The sequence below is a fragment of the Podarcis filfolensis genome (genome assembly GCF_964270895.1).
Source record: "Podarcis filfolensis genome assembly, chromosome: 12".
NCBI lineage: Eukaryota > Metazoa > Chordata > Lepidosauria > Squamata > Lacertidae > Podarcis > Podarcis filfolensis.
In genome coordinates this window covers 6,899,934-6,921,946 of record NC_139614.1, presented here as the reverse complement: position 1 = coordinate 6,921,946, position 22,013 = coordinate 6,899,934, and the positions used below count along the sequence as shown (strand labels likewise).

General features: G+C 43.0%; 2 protein-coding genes across 2 annotated transcripts in view; one reads left to right on the top strand and one right to left on the bottom strand.

Moving 5' to 3' along the window:
* BMPER (BMP binding endothelial regulator) overlaps nt 1-17,079 on the top strand; it is a 168,126-nt gene extending 151,047 nt beyond the window's left edge. Inside the window, exons 14-15 of the mRNA XM_083578001.1 lie at nt 12,606-12,736; nt 14,921-17,079. Coding sequence (XP_083434127.1) covers nt 12,606-12,736; nt 14,921-15,102 — 313 coding nt within the window. The 3' untranslated portion in view covers nt 15,103-17,079. The remainder of the gene's footprint in view (nt 1-12,605; nt 12,737-14,920) is intronic.
* A 627-nt stretch (nt 17,080-17,706) lies between these two features.
* On the bottom strand, nt 17,707-21,396 carry LOC310745553 (FANCD2 opposite strand protein-like). Its single transcript, XM_083578355.1, has one exon. The coding sequence runs from the start codon at nt 21,312-21,314 to the stop codon at nt 20,784-20,786; it is 531 nt and encodes a 176-aa protein (XP_083434481.1). The 5' UTR covers nt 21,315-21,396; the 3' UTR covers nt 17,707-20,783.
* Between the last annotated feature and the right edge of the window lie 617 nt (nt 21,397-22,013).

The following is a 22,013-nucleotide window of genomic DNA, read 5'->3' as shown; positions in this document are numbered from 1 at the left end:
TTTTCTCATAACAAGATACTGTGAGCCAGGAAAAAAATACCTCCTCAAGTGCAACAGAGACAGATTGTACCTTCATAAAGGACAATCTTCTCTTGCCTGACTGGAAGATAGAGGTGGAAGAACCAGTCTAGATCCAGCCTGTGTCCCTTGCAGGTCCATTCACTCCCAAGTCCATGTGGATTTATTTATTATTTTTTTGAAGGTTCCACATGCTTTCAATTGACTTAAATTGTTTTGGAAGAACTTACAAGTGATCCACGTCTTCTGTGTTTTTGTTTGTTTGTTTTTAAACAACTGGCAAAAAGCTTCTGAAAGTGGTAGTGCATAATGATCTGTGCCTTCCTGGGTAACTGTGCAGAGAAAAGGGTAGCTTCCCCCCTCCATGTACCTATTTAGGGGTAAACAACAAAATGTGCTTTAGAAAACATAAATGGCCATTGCTGGTCAGGATTGCTGGTCACAATCAGGATTGTGTTGGGGTAGAAGCAGCCTCCCTGAGCACTGCTACCCTGACCCCCCTGACCCCCCCAACAGCTATTTACGTTTTGAAAAACTCTACTTTGTGCCATTGGCGCTGTGTGAAATGGCGGAGCTTCATGCTCTGGTACCGGGGGCAGAGAGCAGGCGGGGGTGTGGCTGGCACGCGTCCTGGGGGTGAGGCGTGCCACCTGTGGGGGTGTGGTGCCCAGCGTGGGGTGGGGGGCAGCTGCGATGGCACCCCACTAGGATCATGGTCCTCCGCCAGTGGCTGTGTGTGGTTTGATCCTTTCTGCTCCTTCTGACCATCTTGTCTTACTCAGCAAAGTGTGTGACCGTATCCTTTTTCCAAGCCGCCACGATGGTACGAGTTGTCGTGGGGGCATATAATAATAAAAATAATGAATATTGTGGGTGCGGGGTTATTGTTTTTGTTCGTTATTATGGCATGTACAGTCATACTTCGGGTTGAAGTAGCTTCGGGTTAAGTATTTTCGGGTTGCGCTCCGCGGCAACCCGGAAGTAACGGAGCGTGTTACTTCCGGGTTTTGCCGCTCGCGCATGCGCAGACACTCAAAATAACGTCACGCACAGAAGCGGCAAATCGTGACCCGCGGATACGGGTTGCATTCGCTTCAGGATGCAAACGGGGCTCCGGAATGGATCCTGTTCGCATCCAGAGGTACCACTGTATTTTGTTTTTTTGTATTGTAAACTGCTCTGTGATCATTGGATGAAGGGCAGTGTAGAAATTTAATTAATAATAGCAATAATAGTAACAAATGTTGACCCACAAACTGCACCAGGGTCGAGAGGCAACTCCCACCACACACACACACACACACACACACACACACACACACAATAAGCTGTCAACAAGACTGAAAACTCATGGCTTAAAAACAAAACACCATGTTCTCAGATGGAATGGAATCAGCTGATGAGGATAGACCCTTGCCATACGCTCCGTCAAATGTAGTGTCTACCATTTAACGTATAGAGTATTAGCACCACGATAACTTGTGACTCATTTCCTCTCTCAGTACACAACAAGGGCAAAAGAATAGGGAAAAGCTACATGTATTGTTTACATTTGACTATTTTAGCATCTTTACATCTTCGGGGCATATGAATCATTAGGCAGAAAGCTATGTAAATGTTTAAAGCTGCAACCCTGAACACAGAGACTCGGGCACGAAACCCATCGAGCACAGCAGGGCTTCCTTCTGCGTAAACACACTTAGGCTTATGCTGCACAAAGGTTTTTGGGTATCTCGGTTTTGTATCCGTATGGCCATTTTTTACTTTTGCTCAGGAATATATTACCATTTTGGAGCCTAGTCTGGCTTGACTTGAAACAAATTTAAGATTACAATTAAGATAAAACTAAAACAAGCTACTCTTAGTTGACAAAAATAAGACTGTCCTCCATACAGGGGCGTGCACTGATTTAATTAAATCATTAAAATGTTCCATGTTTGCTTGCAGAAAAGACCTTACTCTCTGGCAAAGTTTACGTTATAGTGTGTGTTTTTTAAGCTTCCAAAATAGCCTTCTAAAAATTAGTCTCAGGTGGAAAAAATAATTGAATTGTGCAAAATACTCTACACGGTATTTAGTTCTGCAAGAGTAGTTTCACGTTACAGGGGAGGAGGGTACTGAAAGCGCTTTTTAGAATTCTGTTATATCTGCAGCCTTTCTGGCAACTAAATACATGCACTTGGATACAGGTGTATGAAATAGCAGTACAGATAACAGACATTTAAGAGATAGCACTTGTAAATTATAGCTTAACTTTATGGGGCATTTTGTTGTTCTCTTTGCCCTCACCAAGACATTTATGATGACATCACTTTTAATATTCTTTGGGGGAGGAGGAACCATTTCTCATATATATGATCTCTTTTATATATATATACGGTGGTACCTCAGGTTAAGTACTTAATTCATTCCGGAGGTCCGTACTTAACCTGAAACTGTTCTTAACCTGAAGCACTACTTTAGCTAATGGGGCCTGCTGCTGCCGCCACACCGCTGGAGCCCGATTTCTGTTTTCATCCTGAAGCAAAGTTCTTAATCTGAAGCACTATTTCTGGGTTAGTGGAGTCTGTAACCTGAAGCATATATAACCTGAAGTGTATGTAACCTGAGGTACCACTGTGTATGTCTATATATGTGTGTGTGTGTGTGCTCCCAAATGGACAATTGTTGTAATTATTATTACAATAGCAATGCAACGTTAATAAGAACTCCATCAGAGTCAATCCTAGGGTTAAGGATTCCCCCCAAGAATGATGCAAATCAAATGAGGTTATCCTTCCAGGTCGCCATTTTGGGTGTTCTGTGGCCCATTAGCCCCCATCTAGGATTTTGGGCAGAACTCTGCCCCTGACCCCGGTAGTCCCTAGTTTCGATCCTGCATGTGGGGGATGCAGCACCCACCCACCCTTCAGCTTTTGACTATTGATCCAACCCAATACCTTTTTCCGCCATCGCCAAAGCACCCCCAGCCCACTAGGGTCATGATTGGCCCATTTAAATTTAAAAAAGTAACAGGCCAGCCTGCCAGCTCCTACAGCTGACTGAAGCCAACCATAATAATTTATCTCCAAAAATGATTATTTATACCCTGATTTAGACAGTGATTATGCAGAGGCTATACTATGTCCAGTCTTTATTGATCATTAATTCTGATTCGCTCGTGAGGGGGTTATGCAACTCCTCCTCAATTACTCATTCACCCTACACTTTTAAATGCATTTCCCATCATTTTCCTAATCACAAAAAGTAAGTTATGCTGTTTTTAAAGTGGATTTTAATTCACTTTAACTGTGTGAACCAAAATTTCTCGCGTGTGCTTGAATCCATCCCAGGAAATTGTGACACTCAGGAGACACCATATGTCATTATGGAGTAAGTTTTATATGTGCACAGATTTCTCTTGCTCGTTCTTTCAGTTCCTCTGTGTGTGTTATTGCTACACGGCACACTCAATATGTGTGACATGGCATGTCTCTCTGTATATATCCAGGCAGTTGTGGATCATACTTCAGTGTCTGGCTTGGTGTGGCAATTTGGCATCTGTGCAGAATGAATGAAATATACTCTTGAGGCTTAGTCCAAAGGAAGTTAGGTCTGTGAGCCTTCAGGTTCAGGTGAATAGAGTATTTAACTGTGCACTAAACCCATATTAGTTTCAATGAGACTTCAGCACACTTAAGCACACTCTTGACTGCTCTTCATGAATGTGTCATTTTATTTATTTAAAGCATTTTTACCATGCTCTTCAGCTGAAATAGAGCCTTGGGGGTGACTTGCATTAGATCAAATCCCCTTTTCTTCCCTTAAAAAACACAAAGCTTTGCCTCCTGGTTCCTCAGCCAAAAAGGCTCTCAGAGCAGTTGACATAAGGTCATAAAAACAAAACAGTCCCTGCCCCATAGGATTACAGTCTTAAAGACACAACACAAAAGGAGGAAGAGGGTGAGAAAGGAAGAGGAAAGCAAGCAAGCAAGCGCCAATTCTTAAATCAATGTAATTGTTTTTTATATAATAAGTTTGAATGTAAACAGTTCCGGGAGAGGAGGAGCCAAATGGAGCGTGTACTGATGGAGGGGCCTGAAATCCCAATTTTCCCTCTGCTTCATTCTGATGAAATTTTACACTGTTGTCCATCCCTTAGAAAAAGATATTGCAGTAGCGATTATCTTTACCCACTATTTATTTGTTAAATATTTTTGCTATTGCTCTGTAGCTGCATACAGACATACGTCACTATATTATGTTTTTCCCTACCCAGCACCCACTGACCATAGCTGTCAACTTTTCCCTTTTCTTGCAAGGAATCCTATTCGGAATAAGGGAATTTCCCTTAAAAAACGGGAAACGTTGACAGCTATGCCACTAACTTCACAGTGCATTTGACAGGTATAACTACCAGTGGTTTAAAGAGCGATTTCAGTCATCCGTTCTACTCTTTTCCTTTTTCACCATAGTCTGGTGGGCTGTCCGCGCTTTTCTTCCCTTTAAAAGTACAAAGCACAGCAGGAACGTTTATTAATTTAAATATTAATTCATCCATTAAAAATAGAATGTGTTTTTTTAATTTATTTTTTAAAAGAGCTTCAAAGTGGCTTGAGTAAGTGGATTTGCAAGTGCACTGCCAATTTTAAGATTCCTAGTTGCTCAAATGATGAGTGAGTAAGGCTGACATGGAAGCCATTATTTGGGCCAGAAAGTTAATACTTGACCCATTTGGGCCTAGCTTCTTCTCTAGTATGCTTCGTCTCTCTGCAGTTCCATCTTCTGTGCAGAGTTTGGTGGTGGTGCTCAGGCTGAATCTCTGTGTTCCTGTACATAACATTTTTCAGGAGGATCCACTATAGCCTTGAGTCCCTCCAAGATGGCACCAGTGTTTCTTGATGCCTTCAGTTATCCAGCATCAGTGACTGTCTCATATCAGGGCCGGCTGGGTGAGAATGCTGAGCAGTTGTGGGGCATGCGCAATGGGGCATGATTAAAAGGCCCCATATCAGCTGTACCCCTCCTACAGTTCAGTTTCCATTACGTAGTCTCTTTGCAGTAAGCCTCATCTTGCAGAACTACAACTCTACACGACTCCTGCATCCAGACTGTGGATGGCTTTGTAGGGCCAGTTTGCAGTGGTAATACTGAAATTAATGGGACCACTTCCATGAAAAAGGCTAACATATGTGCACAGTACACAACTGTCGGTCTGTTCTCTGAGAGACATTAAGGCATGTGCTTTGCATTCTTAACTCCGTTCCAAATAGTCTTAATGAGTCCCTTCTGGTGTACACTGGGAGAATTTATTTCTAGCCTTATTTTCCAAGTATGCCTGGTATGAACTTGAAACCCAAATACAAGCTGCACGAAAGCCCCATTGTCTGCAGATACTGCTTTAGTATTTACAGAAGAACTATAACTTCAAGTCCTTGAAGCAAAACAGCCATGGCAGTTCATGGAACAGTACACAGCTAGGAGTTAATACAAGACCAGCCCACAGATTAGGCACTGCTTTGATTCATCAAAGCCTGGACTGCCAACTGAGCTATACACCCCACATCTCACAGTGCCTTAGCGGGATGTTACGGATGCTGACAGACCATCCTTTCTTACATTGATGGTTTCTGAATGATTGGCTAATACATCATCTAGGACTGAGCCAATTTCACCCTATTTCTCTGCTCGATTTGTGGGCAACAAAAGTGAGGGGGTTATTTTGCATTTTGGGTGGTGAATTTTGAGAGAAGGGGGGAAGGAAAACCAACCTCCAGTGCCACTCTCAAGTGCTCAATAGCACAGATCGTCATGTTGAATTAAACACAATGTCTAGGGCTGGTGTAAAGGGTTGGCATCTGCCAAGGGCCCACACACCAAAGATGGGTCTAGTGACAAGAACTTCTGCCACGGTGAAAAAGGGGCCCCATGGAGATGGTTTTGCCCAAAGGTTCTCCAATTCCTGAAGCTGACATTGATTATGCCCATGGAACAATGCTATCTTACATGATAGCGTTGTTCCAAATGGCATTCTGTTAGGGGAGAGGGATTGGGGGCTACTGGTGAAGACTGTCATCTCCTCCTGAAGGTCCTTCAACAATGCTGTATCACACTGTAGTGTCATTCCCAAGGCATACTGGGGAATTAACCCTGGTGGTTGGCAGTAGGTGGCAGCTGGGAGGAAAGGAACCCTGTTTCCACAACATGGCTGTTCTTTCTGCTAAAGAGCTGTGTGGGACAAACAAGGCCAGCCCACCAAAGAGGCAAGGTGAGGTGACTTCCTCAGGTGGTAGGGGCAGCAGTTCCCAATGTAGCTCTTCAGACTTCATAGCATGAAGCGCTTTTTCACTGAAAGATACACACATTCATACTTGTAGGTAGTTAGATTAGTAATTCTTTTTTTTTTCTTTTTTTGGCTCAGGGATGAGCTGGAGGAGGAGAAGGTTTTTTGGAGGGGCTGTTGCTGAGGCTGGGGCTATTGAATGGTCTGCTCTAACATCCAACACCCCTCTTTGAGGAAGTTTAAGGTCTTTGCAATGTCCAATCCATTTTCAGGCCAAGCTGGCTCCTTCGCTTGACTCCCTAATTGAAACGATGAATGTGAGCTGCATAGCAGGATAGTTTATTGTGCAAATCTCATTAATTTCTATTGAGAACTTCCCATTGTATTGTGGGCTCTTGAATATAGCTCTTTAGTTATCCATGGGGATAGAGGAGCTAGCCCCTAAACCACCCTTCTTCTTGTCCAAAAGCTGGACTGAAAATATAAAGGATTCACATACCATGTGGCTTCCTAGCGCAAAGCAAAGGGGGGAGCCCACGGTGTTCTTCATCAGGATAATATTATAAGGAATATTATGAGGAAATGAGTGGGATTTTTATTGCCTTCAAAACTATGGCTCCAGATTTAAGGAGGATTATGAATAAAGCTCTTTGAGGTGGGTACTATGATCGCATAGTCCTGAAAATTTTATTTTGTGTGGTTTTAGAAAACATTCCAGGATATTTCATTATTCATTTTATCTTATTATTGTGGTGTGATGCTGGTTGAAGCTATAAAATGCAAATTTGGCTTGAAGTCCATTTTCACATAAAGATTCAGAAATATATATAACAGCACACTGGTGCTTTTTTAAAAGCCTTTATATTTTTAACAGGATACATTGAAAGGTTTTAATGGCACAACATGGTTCCGCGTAAAATGTTAAAAGGTATGTGCTGAGTTACAAAATAGGAGCTTGCAAAATAGCGTATTTGCTTACATCCTGGGTGGAGAGCTTGGAGCCTGATTCTTTTTGTTTTTGGGGAAAAAACTTGCAGAATTCTTTAACATTTACCACTGCTACTACTGCTGTGTCTACAGCAACACATGATGGTCTGAAAAAGTTCAAAGTACAGTGAAGGTGATGTCCATAGCTGGACAACTAAGAAAAAGCACTCTTGTTTCATGGAGTGCTCTTATTCAGGGTCCCAGATAGCCAGCCTCTTAATTTTCAGGGTACTCCATTCCATTTCTGCCTGTGAGACAGAAAGGGAAGCCCTGTTCTATTTAAGCAGAGAGATAAATTCCCTCTCTAAGACTCTGAATCACCAAGTTGTTGAGCATTTCAGGCTTCAGCTGCTTCTCCAGAGAGGAAAAATGAGCTCCCTCTTGTACGAAGCAAAACAAAACTCCACAGTCTTGAGTCACAATATTAAACTTGAGCGCCTTGAAATGTGATTATGACAGTGTCCAATTTGGCTGCCAAAGAGATTTTGGATATCTTCACTGTTAAATTAGGTGAGGCAAGCGCTAAAACTTGGATTGCACCTCTCCAGTGAGTGGACTTTCCCTCTAGACACTCGCTTTACAGGACACTAGGCTTGGGGAATGATTCTTCTCTTGCATGTGGCAACTCTTTGCCCCAATCCCCCCACCAGAACACCCCCCCAGGCAATTGCAGCCAGCTAATACTGTCTTAAACGGGGTATAGCTAAGAGTGTTTCATGGCAAGGCTTGGGGCAGAGACTCCTTTCTACTTAAATTTTAGGCCTTTGGGACATCTGCTTCATTCTAGAATGTCCCTGTATCTTTTTACCCGGGTCACTGTTAGCTTTTCGTCTGTGTAGCGTCATGGCTTGGAAGAACTTGCACATTTTAGTGTGCACTACATCATGCTGAGTTTGTGAACTGAGCAGCACTTAATATTAAACGCAAAAGGCATTCCCACTTAGGGTGATTGATTTGGAGCGCTTGTTTACTGTGAAGTAAAAGGAACTGCAGATGTTTGATGAAAGACACCAAACATCTGCATTTTCAATACTGCACGGAGCACTGTGTAAGGGCAGCAGCAACAGCAAGAGCAGCATTCACTTAAAATTTAAAAAAAGGAGCAGCAAAAATTAAATGAAGCAAAGGGCTCCTTTTCTTTAACCTCTTACAGGACTTGGACACTTTCCATAGTTTAATGTGGAAAAGGCCTGTTGCTAAAGAAGTGTAGTCATATGGTTTGCTTTGAAGATGTGGGAGCAACACAGGGCTGCCTGACGCAGGGGAGTGTCTCACAGATGACAGATGTGCTTGCTTTTCATGGCTTTCTCCGTGCAACAGGCTAGGATTATATCCATCCAGTTATCACCACTTCTTCCCAGATGAGACAGCCTTGCATCCACACGGGAGCCTGAGTGACCAGCGCAACATCCATTGAGTTCCAGCCTGGCTCTGAAACTTGACAAAAAGGGGAAAGCAACTGCAGTGAGGGGTGTTGCTTAGGAAAGCCACAGGCCAGGGAAGGGGGAAGCAAAGCAGCCTCTCTTGTCCCATTGCTTTGCCACTGAAAATGCTTTGACTGTTGGAAGCAAACAGAGCTTTGAGAATTATTTGATGGTTTTAAAGATTTGTGTGCCACCTTCCTAGGTAGCTGAAAACTGAAACAGTAGTGAATATTTCATTATATATCAGTAAAACTACAATCCCCACCCTTTAGGAAAAGTAGCCTGAAATGAAGTCTTTGGTGTTTGTTCAAATGCCAGAAAAGTAAGGAGGGAGTTTCACATAGTTGGGCCCACCACAGAAAAGGCCCTGTCTCTAGTGGCATAGATCTCAATGGCGAGTCTAAAGCTGATCCTAAGCTGTCCTCCAAATGCCTGATTTAAGTCTTGGATAAATCAGCAATTTATCAGCAATTTGGTATTTATCACCAATTTGGTATTTATTTGCTCTAGTGCGAAACAGAATCGAAGGTTAAGATAACTTACTAAAAAGGGGGAAAATATTTAAAATACTGCATGCAAAAAAGAATTAAATGCAACCATTTTTCCTGAAAGAGAATTTCTATTTTTGTTCTGCCTTTCAAATGAGGTCTGCATTTCTATATTTACAGTATGTGGAATCATAGAATCACAATATTGAAGAATTGGAAGGTACTGCAGGAGTCTTTTGCCCAGTGTGGGGCTCAAACTCAGAACCCTGAGATTTAAGAGTCTCATGCTCTCCCAAACGGTGCTTGTACCACATGGCCCTTCAAAATTGGGACGCAGATCCACCCTAAACCTGATCCTACATGGGTTTGTGGCTTACCTACAAGGAAATAAACACAGTGAGATGTTTCACGGACCTGGATTTCGTTGCAGACATTTCCTGTTTCGGAGAAAAGAGATTCTCACTTTAAACAACCTTCTAGGGACACTTAACATGGCCTCTCTTTGTGTCTCTGAATACATCCTTGGCACCACCAGCAGCTTCAGATGTGATTGATTTACTACACAGACACCATTCCTATGCACACAAAAAAGTATGCAAACTTAATTTGGATTGTCATATGTGTTGAATTCACAACGTATCTATTTTGCTTTATATAGACATGCTTTGGAAAGCTATGGCTTCTCAACCTTTATACATGCACCAAAATAGTGGAATGATAGTCACAAATTGGCACACAGCTGGCATGCCCCCCCCCCCGAATGAAATGTTGTCATTTTAGAAAATTTGTCACGTTTTTGATGCAAACCTAAGATTTTTGGGGGGGAAATGGCTTGTCTAACATTTTGCATATTGAACACTAGAGGGAGCCAATGTCTGCATGTTTTCTTCATATAAATTCAAACCTTCTGTCCCTTATTGCTATGGAAATGTTTCTTGAAAGATGTGTTGGTTTCTAAATGTGGCCCTTCCACTCCCAGTGCTTCTGGATTCTCTCTCTCTCTCTCTCTCTCTCTCTCTCTCTCTCACACACACACACACACACACCCCAGTATTAGCAAAGTTTCCCAATTTGCCAACATTATTTAAAAAGGTAAAGGGACCCCTGACCATTAGGTCCAGTTGCAGACGACTCTGGGGTCGCGGCACTCATCTCGCTTTACTGCCCGAGGGAGCCGGCGTACCGCTTCCGGGTCATGTGGCCAGCATGACTAAGCCGCTTCTGGCGAACCAGAGCAGCGCACAGAAACGCTGTTTACCTTCCCACCGGAGCGGTACCTATTTATCTACTTGCACTTGGACGTGCTTTCGAACTGCTAGGTTGGCAGGAGCAGGGACCAAGCAACGGGAGCTCACCCCATCGCGGGGATTTGAACCGCCGACGTTCTGATTGGCAAGCCCTAGGCTCTGTGGTTTAACCCACAGTGCCACCCACCCGCGTCCCTTAACATTATTTAGGCCATGTATAATTTTCTACACTTACTTTATGGCACAACATTCATAGTTGGGGTTCCTTAATTGGGGGTGGAGAATCAAATCCTTCCAGCCTCAGCTCTAGAATTCAGTCTGCTTAAGTAGCAGAAAATGTTGTATGGGATGAAGAAAGGGGAAAGAAAGAGCAGTTCTCCCCAAGAAATGGGCACCTGGTCAGGCTTGAAAGCAGAAGATTGCCGGATGCAGGTTTGCTTGCTGATAGCTTTGCCAAAGAGGAAGAGTTTCTTTTCTACAACCTTTTCTTATTTCTGTGATGGGGCTACTTGATGTGTGAAATATACTCGGAGTTGAGAGTGGATTGCATGCTCTTTATTCAGCTCATAGTGGTGAGGAGGAATGAAAGTTCCCCCACAATATCTGCTTTATATACATTATTTACACAATGGGGTCCACGTGATTGGCTAATTCCGGGATTCTCCTGTAGGCCAATCAGGTTGTGGATTCACTTTCATCTGGAGCTGGATTGGGTGGCTCCTGCGGACCAGTCATACTGCTGCATTGTTCTAGGACCAATCAGACTGCTGCATTTTGGATCCTATTCAACTCGGTACATAACAATGTGCTGGAGTTGTGGGTCCCTCTTCAGCAACAGAAAGGGATAAAGATGGGGCAGAAGTCGGATGGAGAGAGATGAGGTGTCGTTTCTGTTCAAAAGATTCCCATTGGCTAAAGTGAAAAGCATCACTTTTTATGCTCAAGTTGAGTGTAAACATTAAAATAAAGACTACAAATGTTACTGCCTTCTTGAAAGTGTTCAGGTGTCATGGACCGGCTGGATGCTGAGGGGTGGTGGGAGGCAGCAGTTGGGGAGCCCCCAAGGGAAGAAGGCTCAGAGCCAGGGATTGGTGGTGGGACAACGAGGAGTAGTCAGAGGGAGAAGAGAGAGCAGACTGGGAGGAGTAAGTGTCAGAAGCTGAAGAGGTAACAGGGTTTAGTGAGCAGGAGGAGGCTGGGGCAGAGAGCAGTGCAGAAGCAGAGACTGGAGAGGAGGGGAGACAAGAGGCAGAGTTCAGACAGGCTGCTGAAGAGACAATGGGGTACCCCCCCTACTGTTACGATCAGCTCCCCTCCCACTGACTCCCAGCACTAGAAGAGGTATGAAGAGGATGGAGCAAAGACAGATGTGTTGATGGAGTCTCAGATTGCTTGGGATGGACCTGGGGGAGTAGGAGGCTTACGCAACTGTGGGAATGTGTGGACCTTCAGTCCCCACAACTGCCTCATAGGGGCAAGATCTACCAGGAAGAGTTGCTATGCTCACTAGGCCTGGCCTCCCGAGCTGTTTGTTTCTTTGAATAAAGATTTAACTTCACTGATGATGTGTGAGTTATTACTGACCTGCTCCTGGCACCTGCCTCTTACATCAGGTATTAAAAGATTTTAAACAGTGCCTGCCAGGAAGAGTTGGCCTTAAATCCATAGGAAATGGCTTCTAAAAACACGTCTTCCTTTTTGTTGTCCTGGTAAAGGAGGCGGCGAGATTAACATAATAACTTTGGGGCTTTTCTGGCAGGAGCCTCAGGCTGTTGAAACTTACTGATTAGTTATTGTGGGGCAGAAGGAGGGAGCGACCTTTTAGGTCACCATATCTTGGCTTAACACTTCCAGAAGAAATCTGATGCTGTTTCATTTAGATTTACAAATGATAAGGGATCATGGTAAAGATTTACAGTGAAGGAGGCAGCAAGCAACGGATTTAACAGGAGGTGTTGCAAGTCAGCTTGCTTGAACTTGCCCTCTCTAGGCCAAACCAGAATTTTCCTTCTCAGGTATGGGCAACCATTGCAAAAGCTGGATTTTAGGGGCACTGTACTTCATAACAGTTGCTAGGATCCAAGCCAATGTGACAATTTTGTTGTTGTTGTTGCAAAAAACTAAACCCAGTCTTTCATTCGCTTACCCCCTACCCTCTTATTTGGGATGTTCTCTGCAGGTCCTGCGTGACAGACATGTGTGAGTGCCCTGTTCATAAAAACTGCTACTGTGAGTCCTTTCTCGCCTATGCTAGAGCCTGTCAAAGGGAAGGTCTGAAAGTTCACTGGAAACCTGAGCAGAATTGTGCTGGTAAGTGAGACGCACTGATTACTTCATCGCAACTGCAAGTGTATTTCATACTGTGCCCATGTAACAAAACCTGGTTTTTGCTCCTGGCTTCTCTACTTAATTCTCCTCCTCTCTCCACCCAACCCATGGGCCAGCAGTTTTGCAGCACGAGGGGCTGATTTGGAGTGGAGAAGTGGTAGGCAGGGAAAGGTTTAAGCACCCCCATCCCAAAGCTGGTCCCCCCCCCCTTAGCTGAAATAGCCCTTAGGCAACAGGTTTGCAACACAGTTTTGCCCCAAATGCACAATCTGGCAGCTTATAGTACTGCAGCTCTGTTAGAGCAGAAATGGCTAAATGGTTCCCAGGTGCTGAAATCCAGTGGCCAGCCGGCATGCATTGTGCTCTTTGGAGAGAATACAGGAAGCGTGTCTGACAAGCGAGATTCCAGCAACTTTGTACTAACAAGCCCGTTGTAAAACTTTGCATCGGGTACCTATTTCACTTGTCTGAGCCTGCTGGAAGAACAGAGGGGTGAGTAACGCAAGGATCACAGGACTGTAATCGTGAAAGACTCTAGCTGATTACTGACATTTCCTGGACTGCTTGCTCGCTCATGTGGAAGCACAGATGCAATCGATCTTCCTTCATAGGAAGCAAGAAATGAATGGCAATCTGTGGTGGAAAAACACAGCTGATCTGCATCTATTTTATTCATTAAACTGACTAGTCATGCAATCCACTAATCATTTAAACCCAATTGCTTGCAATTGAGTACTCCAAAAAGCACTTCAAAAAGTTTTGGTGGAGCATGGAACAGATTTATCCCACTATACCCATCCCCTTATGTGGTTTGGGCCATTCCTGGCAAACATGGCAAAACACCCAGAAGCCTCCAGCGGGGAAGGAGAGTGACGGGGATTTTGACCACCTGCCATGCTCCTTCCAGAGTAGTTTGGCCACGTTTGGTCCTCCGTTCCTGTACTCTCCTCTCAGCACAGGCAGAGTACGTTCCCTTTCCCACAGAGTCCTAGGAAATAAGAGAAAATTAGAAGCAAATTGCTTAAAACATAAAACCTTGTTCAGATAGCATGAAACAGTAGCATAAAACACAACTTTGAGAGGAAGAGCATTGAATGGAGACATTGCAAACCCTCATAGATTGCTTTATAAAGTAATCCTTGGGCCTCATATAAATTTCTTTATATGAAAAGAGAGGGAGAAAAGGTAGTGTAGCACACAGTCATGTTTTTTAAAATATAAATTGGGATCAGGCAAGGAAAGGCAAAATTTGGATGTTTCAAATTAACCGTAATTGGAACTCGTAATGGCAAAATTAAAAACATACCAGTTTAAGTGTCATCCGTTTTGTTTTCTGATTTTCTGTTTTTGCATTAACTTGTATTATGATTAAGAAAGGGATAAAAGGTGTTGATTGATTCCAGTTCTGAGGTAAATTAGGGAGATATAGGTACATATAGATATAGATATAGATATAGATATAGATATAGATATAGATATAGATATAGATATAGATATAGATATAGATATCCCTTTTGGAAGGAACAAAAATGATGCTAAAATATATGCAGGTTGACTTTTGGTGTGCAGTTTAAGAAAACTTGGAGACTGCTTTTGCCTGTTACAGGCCCACAGGGGTCATTTTACCAGCCCCCAAGCCACCCCCCAACTCAGCCACCCGCTTGGCGAGTCCCCGTGTGCTGCACTAAACCGGCGTAGCGCGGGCACTTGCTTTCGCAGCTCCGGAAATTACATCTGCGCAGACGCTGACTCTGGAAATCGCGTCTGCACAGGTGCTGAAATCACAGGCGCGTGCGCGCTCATGCGTTCCCACAATCCAGCCCACAGAGGGTGCTCTGCGGCAGGGAACCCGCTCAGGCCAGGTAAGCTTTGCCAACCCCTGCTATATGCAGTGTTAAAACAACTATTCATCAAATTTCTGAGAAGCAGGAAAGAGCAGCTGACTCTCATATCTCTTAGACACATATCTCTTAGACAATTTCCGGGCTGAGGCCTCTAAAGCATTTCGCCTTGTTTCCTTGACATTTACAGTAAATGTTCCACTGAGAATTTGCAATAAAAAACACTGCGCCGTTGTGCCATAATATTACAAGATATGGGATATGGTAAAACCCATGGGTATAATTTTAAGCGATGACATTCCTCTTTCTTTGAATTATCTTCCAGCCACCCAGTGTAAACACGGTGCCGTCTATGATACCTGCGGTCCTGGATGCGTGAAAACATGCGACAACTGGAACGAGATTGGTCCCTGCAATAAACCGTGCATTGCAGGCTGCCACTGCCCTGCAAACTTAGTCCACCACAAAGGAAGATGCATCAAACCCATTCTCTGTCCACAGCGGTGACATTAGCTTTTGTCCACAAGGACTTTGTAACTGGTGGCTTTTGGTAACCTTTCTAAGCTCACAGCCAATGAAGGACTGCAGTGCTGGCTGGCAGATTTTGCAAAGCACTCTCACAAAGAGTGGGGGAAAATATGTGTGCCTATATATTTATATGTGTATATGGATATATATATATATATATATATATATATATATATATATATATAACCATAAACACAAGTGTATGTTGATACAGAGAGAGAAAGAGAGAGGTAAGGTAATTTTAAAAGACTCTGGACTTGCCAGGTTTACGGGTCCCCCCCGCCCCCTTTGATAGTAATGTATATTCTCTGAATTAAAAAAGTCACCCATCCCTGCTCATTCTGCTACTTGTGATCCTGGACTTCTGCCCCCAGATCCTGGCCCCAATGGCACCCCTCTGTGTGTGTATTGTGTAATAGCATGTTCAGGGAGAGCAGAAATAAATGGTCATACCCTTGGTATTGCAGGACAAAAAAAATGGCGGGAGCACCTGCCACTCCCCCGCGCTGTACAAATGTCCCCATAACATGAACCCGCCCCCCTTGATCAAATCCTCAACCCAACAGCCATAGCATAAACAATTCCACACAGTGCCCATTGAAGCAACAGGTCACCCCTAACTTCTCTGTCCCACCTGCATTGGGTTAAATACATATAGGCCCCTGGGATATGGTAGTATCAGTCCTAGTTTTAACTATATATACCCACATACACATACATGTGCGCACACATATGAAAATAGGCATCATTTATATAAACCATAGAAGGATGAGTTATTATATGTATATTATTTTGCTATAAAGTTTATGTATTAGCATTTCTGTTATCTTCACCTGTAAGCCACGTGAGACATTTGTGTAAATAAGGCAGGTGTTTGATGGCACGATAGCACCCACCGAGCCATCGCCTCCCGATTTTCCATGGATGCGTCTCCCAAGGCCACAGGATTTCCGCATAAAGTTACTATTAGATCCCGATTTCCGGATACATAAGAAACAGGTGTTATCTGAAGCTCGGATTTATCCAGGGACTGCTCAGGTTTCCCACCTCAGACCAGCCTCGGGTGATTGATAAGAGCACCTTAATTCAGCAAAGAACCCTGGCATTGGAGATTATGCCTCGCTGGTTCGTTCCGACGTTCCTTGGAACATTGCTTTAGTTGGCGTACCATTTAAATGAACCCAACCACATGCATGGGGGCAGAGGATGTAGTTCCCAACCACCAGACACATAGTGTGGGGAGGGCCAGAAGGCTCATGATTTTGAGGGGACGCGAACCAGTCACCCCCAAGCAGGCATCCACACCCTGCCTGCCACTGAGGGTCTCTGGGCCCCAGAGCCCAGCCTGGCCTGGCCACCATGCCCCCAGCCCCCTCGCTTAATGGCCGCCCAGGTAGTGTGGGGTGTGTGTGTGCAACAGCTCTCTCCCTTCTTGTGGTTTTCAGCAACAGGTATTCAGAAGCATATTGCCTCCAGCAGTGGATATAGAACACAGCCACCATGGCGAATGTTGGCAGAAGGGGAGAGACGTGACAATGCTGCTTGCACTTCTCAGCCTTTTGTCCTTCTGGACTAGACAACAGCCGAGACGTGTGCAGAAAGGGACGTCTAGCACATGCAGCAAGAGACTCAAATATTCACTGTGCTGCCATTCCTAAGAATTCCTCGGCCGTTTCCCACAAACGTGTTTTGTGCCAGGTGATAGCTGTTCCCTACTACCTGAGATGGGAAGATGGCTGTTCATGCTGAGATGGGAAGATTATTGTTCATGCTCCAATGTTTCACTTCCTTTCAAAATAAAAGTGGAAGAACTTTATCACAGAGAGCACCTGTGTACTGTACAGGATGAGTAACAAAAAGGAAAATCAAAAGGTGTTTATTTAAATATTTAAATGCATCTACCTGTATATGTTATGTTTGATAGCCATGGAAAATAAATATTAAAGAAACAGAAAAGATTTGTGTCAGTCAAAGACCTAACCATAGGCTTTCAGTTCATCTCATAAACAGTTTTGGAATTTAATTTCTTTTTAAAATAACCATTAAATACTATGCCTGTTTGAGTTGGAACAGCGGTTTGATTCATTATAAACATATTTACTGTTTTGAAATTCATAAAGGAAAAAGGTTTTCCTGTGATTCTCTGTCCAACACCTAGAAGAGCTTTTTTTTTCTTGCATGCATGTTTGTCCCAGCACAGTGCATAAAATGTGAAATCTGATGCAAGCAAACTTTTGGGCCTTTCCCAACTTTAGCAGCGTGGAAGTTGATGCAATGTGGCTTCTTTGTAGGACCAGAAGCACAGAGTCATTGGGGAGATATTCCCAAACCCCCAGAGCAGATTTAGGTGTAGAGGTGTTCCACTGAGCAAATTGAACTCTGGTTTGCTTGCAGACAAGCACAACTGAGTATATCTCATGCTGGTGCTTGCAAATGCCCTTATGATTTATTTATTTTTAAAATTACATTAATAGTATGCCACCCACACAAGCCAATGTGGCCTTGCATGATAATAATGACTAATCAAATGAAAACTAATCTGGGCTCTGGGAAAGAAAATGCCACATAAATTTCAGACCACACTGGACCTTAAGGGTTTTTAATTTTTTTTCCTCTGAACGTCAAGTTTCACTTAAAATAAACTGCATCAGGTTAACAGGATGTAAATCCATATAATTCAGTTTGAATGTTTCAAGGTAAAGTCACGTGTTTCAAAAGCTGGTTCCATTATTGGAAATAAAAGCCACCAGAAGGGCTTTCCTTTGAAATGCTGTTAAGGCAAAGGTGAATTGCTTCTAAGCTGTATTAAAAATTCCTGTTTTTAATACCGCATTGAAAATCCGCTTTATCACCCCGCCTATTTGGATAAAGGCGTTGGGTTTAAAAAGTTATTATTTGTTTAGGTTCAAGGCAACAGAGGCTGTAGGAATATTCTTGTTGTAAGCTTCTTTTATCTCACATTTCACTGTTGGAGTTACTTTCTTTGCTTATGGTGAGGCATAATCTGATCTCTGTCAACTTGAACCACCTTGTAAAGTCTCTGTATTGAATATTCTTACAAAGATCTGAACTTCATGTAAGCCAATGGTTGCAGCTATTTTTGTTTTAAGGTCAATGCATACAATGGTGTATTGTTGTTTTTAAACACAGTGACTGGGCTTCATCTTCATTTACTGATTCAGGTAAGATACCTGTGAATATCACCTGGCAGATGATAAAGATTTAGCAATTCCTTTAAAATACTGCCTGAGTCGAATTATTGGTGTGTTCTTCATCTCAGCAGATAATAAATGAGGACTACCTTTTTGAATCAATGTTCCAGGTTTTATAGTTCGTATTCATCAGCTATTAGCAAATTGTACACAGGACAAATAGCAAACAATAGCATCCCCATTTTGTTTTGAAGGTAAGCTCCTTTGCCAAATGATAAGAGGGACTTTTACTCAAGAGGAATGGTGTACTTCTAATCCTTGAAATAATTTCACATTGATTTCTGCAAATTGTGTAAAGTGCAGGATGTCCGAGGCCTTAGTTTTGCTGTGGACAAACTATGGTGTTTTATCTTCTCAGTACTTCCTTTCAGGCCAGCAAAGATATTTATTGTGAACTGAAAGTGCCTTTAATTTGCAAAGCCAGCCAGCACTTTTACAACAGGCTATGTCTCCTTGCTATTGATTGAATCCTAATTTTATATGCGGTTAAGTTATTAATAGAGGAATCAATATTAGTCTGACTGGTGGTCTTTGTGACTTCAAATGTGGGCCACTGGTTTTCAGCTGTGTAAGGTGGTACTTGTAGGTGCCATCAATGAGCTGCAAAGTTCCTTGTCTCTGAATAGTCTGAACAGAAATTAAGCTCAATAATATTTTGGTACACTGTACTATAGAACTGCTGATCCATTTAGCAATGTTAAGATATAAGAAACAACAACCTACACAGAGCCCAGAACCTTGAAGTGACAACATTTATCTTAATTTCCTTCAGAACTTGGTTGGTTTTTAGTTGCTTATTGGCAAATGGAGAAATCATTGTATAGTAGATTGGGAATAAAAGTCACTTTAAAAGTCATGCCAGGAAAGAAAAGAAGAAGCACATTTAGACTTCTGCTTCTGACTTTAAATGTCTTCATCCATTTGTCTTAAACAAATAGGGATCTCACTCACCAATCACTGACAGGCAGATACTTTTTCTGAAGGTTGAATCCATAATTCCTTAATATAAACTGCGCCCATCAGTTGTAAAGAGAGTGCATGGGTTTTTTTAAAAAAATGGGCAGAGGTGACAGAGAAAATTGAATAAATTAATCAAAACAATCATTTAAATTCCATTTTGGGATGCTGCATAACAGTATTTCTGTAGATAGAAATTCTTCAGGGTTGAAGATTGTTTTCAAAAAACACCTTTTGGGTTTTTTTTAAGGTGATTTTTGTGTATCTATGAAATTAGAGTGATCCCAATGAGTTTAGATTTCAGTGCTCAAACCACTTTAATGTGATCATTAGATGATTTGGTGACTCTGTGGCTTTGAATTTTTAAATCTTGCATTTTCAAGCTTTTTCTGAAAACAAAGATTTTTAGGACAGTGGTCATAAGGCTTGTGTTTCCAATCTCTTCCACCGGGGAAAAATAATAATTTGTGTTTATGTTCTTTATGTCTGAACTTTGTGTAATAAACTTGCAGTTGCTGAAGTCTTCATCCATTGGTGTAAACAAATAATGATTGTTTTAAAATTTTAAAATCATAGCACAGTTTTCTATGCAGTAATTTCATCTTGATGTCAAATATAGATGTTTGGTCAGGAAAGTGGTACATTTTGCTCATTGGTTGGAGAAATAAGATTTCATTTAGAGAATCTCAAAACTTCTTCCATTTGGAATCCATACATCTTCATGCTATCTGAGTTTCATTGTATTATTGCCCTTTAGTCATTGTTGGTTTATGGAGTAATTGGCTTAATTTACATTTATTTTCCAGCTTCTTTCATTAATATATGAATGTTACTTTGTTGTTGAAAACGTGCAGTCTCTTCGCTTTGCAGATGTGTGTCCTTTACCTTTTTTTTAGAAAATATTGTTGTTGCTTTTTATATAGGCCCCATCTTGTAATGCAGTTATTTTTACTGTTCATGTTGAAAACGATAGGCAGGAAGGTTTTGAAAAATTACCTTTGCGTTGAGTGGTGTACAAGTGTCTGTGTCTCTGAAGATTGTCTCTCACTGAAGATGTGTGCAAACTTGTTTGATCTGAGTTTCAACGTTCACTCGGTCCATTTATTTATAAAGGCTTTCATTCTTTTTAATTGCCTTAACTATATTTTTTTTCCCCGTTCATGAGCCAGACGCTGCAAGGGAATAGGTTCACAGCATAGATAAATATGATCCTTTTCTTTAGTATGTTGAATGATTAGTTTCATCTCTCTGCAAACAATCTGAGGTTTGTGTGCCAGTCTGTATCTTTTCTTTGCAGGCTTAAGCTGTTAAGTGAGTGTTTCTTCTTGGTGGGCAAAAAGGAGCTTGGCGATGGAGGAGAGGAGGAGACTTCTGTGGCACAGGTAGATGGAACTGGCGGACGAACTGATGTTGCTGAAGGAGAATGGGTGAATCTGTGGGTGGGCAGGCAAGGATCCCGTTGAGCTCTGCCCTTTCCCAGGCAGGGTTGTCCTAGCGGGAATGTTGCAACGCAAAGGCACACTTCTTGTAGGCAGCGTAAAGCAAGAGGATGGCACGCAGCATTTGACGGCACATCGCCATCGCCATGCGCACCTGTGGTTCGCGGAGCCCGTGAGGCCTGCGCTGCTGGGGGCTGATGACTTGGCAGAAGGCTGAACGCTCTGAAACCCGCAGCGAGCCGGTCCAGTGCGGAGGCTGTACCGTCACGAGGTGCCCAAAGACTGAGTCGAGCCCCGTGAGTCGCACGGCCTGGGGCTTGTGCACAGCCGGGCTGCATCCTCGCGTTTCTCCAGCCACTCCAGGGGGTTGCGGGTGCCCAGCTCCGGTCTTGGCACTGGGCTCTAGCACCAGGCTGAGTCCCTGGAAGCAAAGCTGCACTTCCAGGTCGGTGGCAGTGGCTGGACTCTGCCCTCCCCGAAAGGGGTGCTTAGTGCTGCTGGGCTTGGGCACGGCACCCCGCAGCCATTGCAGGGACTCATCCAGGGGGGACCAGGGTGCCCAGAGCTGGTACCCGCTGGCCATGGTCAGCGCTGCCCAGCCGCTGCCACCCTGCTCTGCCCAGGCTCTTGTTGCATCTTTCCTCAGTCCGGCGCCCGCGGCAACCCATTATGAGCATCCTTCACTCCAGAACACCAAGACTGAGCCAGTGTTCCACAAGCTCCTCCCTTTGGCTCACACAGAATGGCTCTTCCTGTAAGGACAGAATCCCTCCCTCGCTATCCGATACTAAAATAAATTTAAATGAACCGAGGCAGGGAGGATCTTCTTGGTGTCGGTACTAAAGTTATGATGGAACAAGTCTCCCCAGAGAGGCTCACCAGATGCTTTCCTTAGCTTTTCAGTACCTGGTGAAGAGCTTTTAATCAGCTTGTAGTTATTGTTGTTTTAATAATCTGGGGTTCTCAGTTCTATTATATTATTCATGTTTCTTTGTACATCTATTTTGTTTTGCTTTTTCAATAATTGCATTTCATTCTTTTTATTTTTGTGAAGCTCCCAGAGAACATATATTGGGTGGCCTTCCAGATATAGTTAATTTAATAGTAGTAGTAGTAGTAGTAGTAGTAATTATTATTATTATTATTTATTTATTTATTTATTTATTTATTTATACCCTGCCCATCTGTCTGAGTTCCCCCAGCCACTCTGGGTGGCTTCCAATCGAGTGTTAAAACAATACAGCATTAAATATTAAAAACTTCCCTAAACAGGGCTGCCTTC